This window comes from Nematostella vectensis, chromosome 5 (genome assembly GCF_932526225.1).
Source record: "Nematostella vectensis chromosome 5, jaNemVect1.1, whole genome shotgun sequence".
NCBI classification, from domain to species: Eukaryota; Metazoa; Cnidaria; class Anthozoa; order Actiniaria; family Edwardsiidae; genus Nematostella; species Nematostella vectensis.
Genome location: NC_064038.1, coordinates 17,924,094 through 17,930,460, shown reverse-complemented (window position 1 = coordinate 17,930,460; position 6,367 = coordinate 17,924,094). Strand labels below are relative to the sequence as shown.

The following is a 6,367-nucleotide window of genomic DNA, read 5'->3' as shown; positions in this document are numbered from 1 at the left end:
CAAAAATAAATTTTGATCAATATCGAGAGTTTGCTTTAAGACTTATTACAATTTAAATAAAACTTATATTTATTTATTAACTTATTTAAATTATACTTTTAATTTTCAAGAGGGCTGAAAACGTATAATAGTTCTCCAATCCAAAAATGCCAGGCGTAGTTGAATCCCCTTGCTGATGTGGATTGCCGCATGAATCTTTCCGCGGGCTCGCAAAAGCTACATCTGATGCAGCTATGCTTTGATACAGTTGTCATAACATTGAGTACCAGCACCCGAATATTTATTCAGTGAATTTTAATTAAATGCAGCCAAATCTTGTTTCAATTAGGCTGTTTACATTTTATATTAAAATGAGATCTCAAAAGATCTCAACCTACGGCGATGGTAGGGCAAATTTCCTAAAGCGACAAGGAGCAGTCACTAAGGGGGAGTCATCTTGGGAAGCTTTTCGACTTGGCCTTAGCTGATGACGTCACACGAAAGCGTAGTGGCGGCCAAACCATGCGAGTTCGCGTTATCATCCTTTCGACGGCTAATTCAGAAATCTCTCTCGTTTATCACGTATGAAGCGTTTGTTTGGTCTATGGGGAGGTCTAATTGGTGTTTCAGTTCACTTAGCTCAAAAAGGAGGTCGCTCTCGGGCCGCCTTTTTGCGCAAATGACGCGATGTTTGATCAAGATGACAACTTGAGTTTTAGAAGTGTTCGATCAGATAGTGTCTTGTTATATTTAAATATATGCAACAACTGTTATTTTGTTTCTTTTAGTGCCAGTTAGATGGTACAACATTTTACCGATTTAGAGTTAAAACGAAATGATGAAAAACAGACATTATTTTTCCGAACTTGACTACTATAAGTTTGTTTGGGCGACTTGTAATTGCTAAAGATAAAATAAACCTGACTTTTGTATGAATTGATTGACCGCGACAAGTCGTAGACTTTTTAGGTAATCAACCACAGCATGATACCATTAAGTCTAATTCTTTCTTGTGCTCCGGAGCTTCCAAGCTTTTCCTATCGCTCTAAATATGCGAACGCTCCACTGTAAAACACGCTATCTGACTCAAGGATCCGTGTGATCGCAAGCACAATATTTAGGTTCAAAATGTAACAACCAGGCATAGCAAATTGATTGTATGTGGGTTATTCGTTTCTTTTCTATATTCCGAATTTAATTCAAGTTTTCCCCAGCATGGTGCAGTCCTCTGATTGCTCGAGTTCCACTTATTACCATCGCTAAGCAACCCGTTAAAAGGCTACTCCATGTATTATTAAATACGCACTCCTTTTGAGCATAATGTCTTGGGGTTTGCTTAACAGGGTTTGTGTTGTACGTCAAGGGAAAAGAGACCTTAAAACACTACTAGAACTTCGCAGCCCATGTACATCGACGCTAGCATAGAGTGGGACGCGGACGTGGGCAGTTCCAATCGCCGGGGCAATATGACCTGCTAAAACGTCAAATTTAATACAACACTGAATGAGGGGGTTACCTTTTGGAAAGAACTCCATACTCAACAAAATCTGCCGTGCGCAAATAAGTTGAATGGAAGTTCTACACATTGCAAAAGAATAGGAGATGCATCAATCTTTAGTTAGATGAACTCTAAAGGTAAACAAGGATTGGAATCCCACTCACCTTTAACCTACAGACACATATTTCTGCTATCCACAAGCAAGTGAAAGAGCGTCACGCAGTCAAAGAAGAGAATCGAAAACATTCGGACCATTAAATTGACGTCATCACAAGACTTCCATATTGAAGAAAATAGCTGGGATTGCATGAGATATTCATTTTGGAATAAAGACACATGGCGGTACATTTATATACGGAATTCTAAGACGAAGCTTGGTGGGAGATACGGGCAACAATAAGCGGTGGTACACAAATGGAAAATATACAACTAAGTATCCAATTGATGAATAAGATCACCAAATAATAAGGAGAATTCCGCGTTTCCCATCTTGAGAACTGTCTCCTAATTACCATGGAATAAAAACAACACCTTTTGGAAAAGAATTAATTAACAGGAAAAGTCAATCCATAACGCTTAAGGGAAAATCAAAGACGAAAAACACACTTTGCTATTCTTCCTATATGCAGGCTCGACCTAAATTCGAACAAGACGAGTGAACTAAAAAAACGCCGCTTTATTACAATAGATATTTACTAAGCGTGAAGAATAGCACCTGGAGTAGTTAGTTGTGGGCAAGCCTGTAATCGCCTAAAGGTAAAGACAGATCTCCCGATAAATACATTGAATCTCAAGCAGAGCTAGAACCTTAGCACGCGAAATTGACCATAAATCACACTCCGTGAATAGAGAGCATTTTGAGGGGTGTGGAAGCGCGTTGTCTCAAATGACTTCATGGCGAACCCTACGAACTATGCTTCTGTCACCGATACGGAAAAGCTCGTCAAGCTGATACTGTATATCATAGCGCTGATAGTCGGGGTTACGGGTAACTCGTTAGTACTCGTCATACTCGCTCGCAAGTCGCGGCGAGTCGTCAACGATTTTTTTATCATCAACTTGGCCGTGGCGGATCTCACTTTGTTGATATTTTCTGTGCCTATTACCGTGTTATTCTACGAGGAGTCTCGATTCACAGCCTTCGTGTGTAAGACTGTCTGGCCGATGATGACGATCGCGAATAATGTCAGCATCTTCACCCTCACCATCATGGCGGTCTGCCGGTGTCACGTGATTTTGAACGCGTTTCGTCCGGATATCCAGCAGACGACGGTTGTGCGCAGCATTGCACTTGCGTGGACTCTTGCCGCCTTTTTGTTGTTACCGCTGATCATAGTTGCAGAGGAGAATCCAAAAGGCGCGGGTTGTGAGGAAAACTGGACAAATCTAGAATCTCGTCGTGCGTATACCGCCTCGCTTGTAATACTCCAATACGTGTTACCACTTGTCGCAATTGCTATTGCATACGTATGGATCGGAGTGGACCTCTGGAAACCGGAGCGATACATGGCTACTTCCTGGGCGACACAAGACCGCAAAGGGCGCGAAAAGCGGCGCAAAGAAAATGTGCAAATCGTGAAGACTTTGGCAACAATAGTTGTACTTTTCGCCATTTGCATGTTACCAGGGCACATAGCATGGATGCTGGCAGACTTCGGCGGGAAGTCGGAAAACAATGTCGCTATGATAATTCTTCGTTTCTTTGACTTGCTTGTTTACGTACATAGCTGCATGAACCCGATCGTTTACGGAACATTGACAAAGTATTTTCGACGGGAGTACACGAGGTATTTCAAATTCGTGTTCTGCTGTAATGCTGAGCTCAAGGCGTTGCACCATTCAAAGTCTCACCATCGCTCCCACGAGCATATACACGGAGTGACGCTTTAAAATGTCTATTGTTCTCTGCGACCTTTAACAACGGCGACGACAGAAAGGATAGCACTGGCAACAGCGATGGCGACCAGACAATTGAGTTTAAGGAACTGCTTCAAACAACGAATATGATCTGCTTAAAGATCTGCTAGTGTCGTGTGTATCACATAAGAGACGGTGAATAATGGGTAAACCTTTGTAAATCATTTGTCTCGTCTGTTTCTGACCTGAACAAAGCAACACGTTGCCCTGATTGGCTTGCCAAGTTCTGTTCATAGTGAGAGCGAGGTACTAGTCTAGCGTGTGTCGCACTGTATAAGGTGACCATCCTAGCGTGTGTCGCACTGTATAAGGTGACCATCCTAGCGTGTGTCGCACTGTATAAGGTGACCATCCTAGCGTGTGTCGCACTGTATAAGGTGACCATCCTAGCGTGTGTCTCATAAATAATCATTTGACTACCAGGTTGAGATATAAAGATGACGGTAAAACTTTTACCCACACAACGATCTTCAAGCAATAACTAAGAAGAAATAAAGACGGGAACCGGTTTAGCGCGCGCATATGTTTATTATTTATTCATGTAATGTTTTTGACATCTCGATCTACGTCACAAATGACTAGACTTTTTCCGAACGTTGACCAAAATAGCGCGTTTTATAGAGTCCATACACGAACCACATACCATTTGGAAGATGAAAATGTAAAGAATTGACCAAATCTTTCAACCCTGAAAGGTCATATGGACTTTAAATGCAGTCGAACCTCTATTAGGTGGCCCTCGCGGTCAACCTCTATTCAACGGTGATTTATCAGTCCCGAATTTTCCCCCTCATTTCTACTGTAAATGTGACCTCTATGGAGCGGTCACCTGTATTAAGCGGACGCGGTCACCAAAGGAGGGTCCCAATCGGCAGATTTTTTTTTATTTTATCTCTATTAAACGGTCACCATCAATATTTCCCAGCATGACAACAGATTTTGCACGTCTATCTCAGACCTGAGTCTCCAGGTTTTGCAGCAAATCTCCAGGTCTCCAGGCTAAACGCTAAATCTCCATGTTAAGTAATATTTTCGGAGACTCTGAGTTGTAATTGCCTGAAAACTTCGTTATAATGAACACAATGTTTTGAAAAGCACAACGTGTGAGTTTGTGAGTACTTTTTTTGCGAAACGGAAACATTGTGAAGGAGATGCAAGACCGTAATAGGAATAGAGAATGTATCAGCTGAGTTGATTGGTCAGTTATAAGCCAATTGCGTGTCTCGTCTCATAGGTCAAGCACGTGAAGTAGTACGCGGGAGTACGGGTATTTTTTTTCCAAAAGCCAGTCACCAAGCCATGTTTAAACATGGCGCAATCCATAGATTTCGGTGTATTTCAAAAAGAGTTTTTAGGGGCTCTTCTTTCGGGATACAAAGGGATGAAAAAACTACTAAAGAAAAAGGTGTATTTGATAAAAAAAAAGTCGTCGCTGAAATCTACAAAACCTTGTTCCATTCAATTTTTACGAGGTAATATATTGACCATTTTATGGTGAAAATCTCGAATTTGCTATACTTTTATAGAGTGAAATAATCACAAAATTGCAACCCTTTCGTATCGGGCGTAGCATCAAACGGACCCCTTTCGGGTGTAGCATCAAACGGACCCCTTTCGGGTGTAGCATCAAACGGGCCCCTTTCGGGTGCAGCATCAAACGGACCCCTTTCGGGTGTAGCATCAAACGGACCCCTTTCGGGTGTAGCATCAAACGGATCCCTTTCGGGTGTAGCATCAAACGGACCCCTTTCGTGTGCCGCATCTCCTCTTAGTAACAGGGCCGTATCAGGGGGTGGGGCACTGGGGGCACGTGCCCCCCAATATTTTCAAAAATTATAAGGAAATGACTAGTAGGGGCGTGGCTGTGCCCCCCATTGTTTTCCTAAAGTTTCTGTATCGTGCCCGCTCTCAAATAACTCTAGGCCTGCCACGGCTATGAGTCAGCATGATAGAGTACCCCCCCCCTTCCTGGTTTCCAATGGCTTTGAAGAAAATCAATCTAATAAACAACAACAGGAAACAAATTGTGCATTTATAAAAATGTGTATACCGTAAATAATCTAAAAAACGCCCGAGGCGTTTATTAAATTTCGAGTTCGATTTTCTGAGTTCAATGGATAGGAGGCGTTTATTATAGAGAGGCGTTCTTTACAAACTATGGATATAGGAGGGTAGGGGGCGTTAAATAGAGAGGGGGCGCAGCAAAATAGATAGGTTTTAGAAACATAAATCTGCGTTGTTGTCGACTTTTTCTTTTAAAGGTTTTATTAATTAATCAACTGTCGACGCAGACCACAAGGTCCGACGCACACCAGCAGATAGAGGCTGTCCGGTCGTTTCTTCCTACGTTTTTCTATTTCTTTCAGTAGTTCATTAAAGTACAACCTGAAACTGATTTCAATCGCCCATTGTGACTTGAGCGGTGTGCATACCAGTCGATTCAAATTCTGGCCTTCTAGCCAGCTAGAAGAAAACCTGTCACCTTCCTATAGTAATTCACAAGGAATCTCGAGAACAAAGACCTGTTTACTCGCTTCCCTTTGACTACGACTCTCCCACAGTTCGTTCGTCTTTTTAGATGCCTGCGAACCACGATAACATCAGTTTGGGAATATGCCCGATAACTTTGGAATTGTCAAAAGATTCGTCAGAGTATTTGGGTGACTATCTTCAACCATCACTGTTTTGTCAGCTTTTTCTCTTACGATTGCAACAGAATTTGGAATCTTTATATTAGTTGCTCCCTCATATGTTCTAAACAGGCCTCGTCTCGGTGTTCGAGGAGTCGTCGGCGCGACATCGGACAGTAGACACTTAGTCGGCGCGGCAGTTGTGTCGCCTTGTTCCTAGAGCCCCTCGGTCAGAAGGTGCACTAGTCCACACCTGGGACGCTCATTGCGCCAGGTCTGGACTAAAAGTTCACACGATCCCCGCCACACATGGTGAATTCGACAGTCGGCGGTAAAGATTTGA

The 6,367-nt window shown here is 42.5% G+C and overlaps 1 protein-coding gene across 1 annotated transcript; it reads left to right on the top strand.

The window, feature by feature from the left end:
- Positions 1–1,232: 1,232 nt before the first annotated feature.
- Positions 1,233–4,608, top strand: LOC5511801 (galanin receptor type 1). The gene has a single exon (XM_032381136.2). The coding sequence runs from the start codon at positions 2,372–2,374 to the stop codon at positions 3,365–3,367; it is 996 nt and encodes a 331-aa protein (XP_032237027.1). The 5' UTR covers positions 1,233–2,371; the 3' UTR covers positions 3,368–4,608.
- Positions 4,609–6,367: the final 1,759 nt, after the last annotated feature.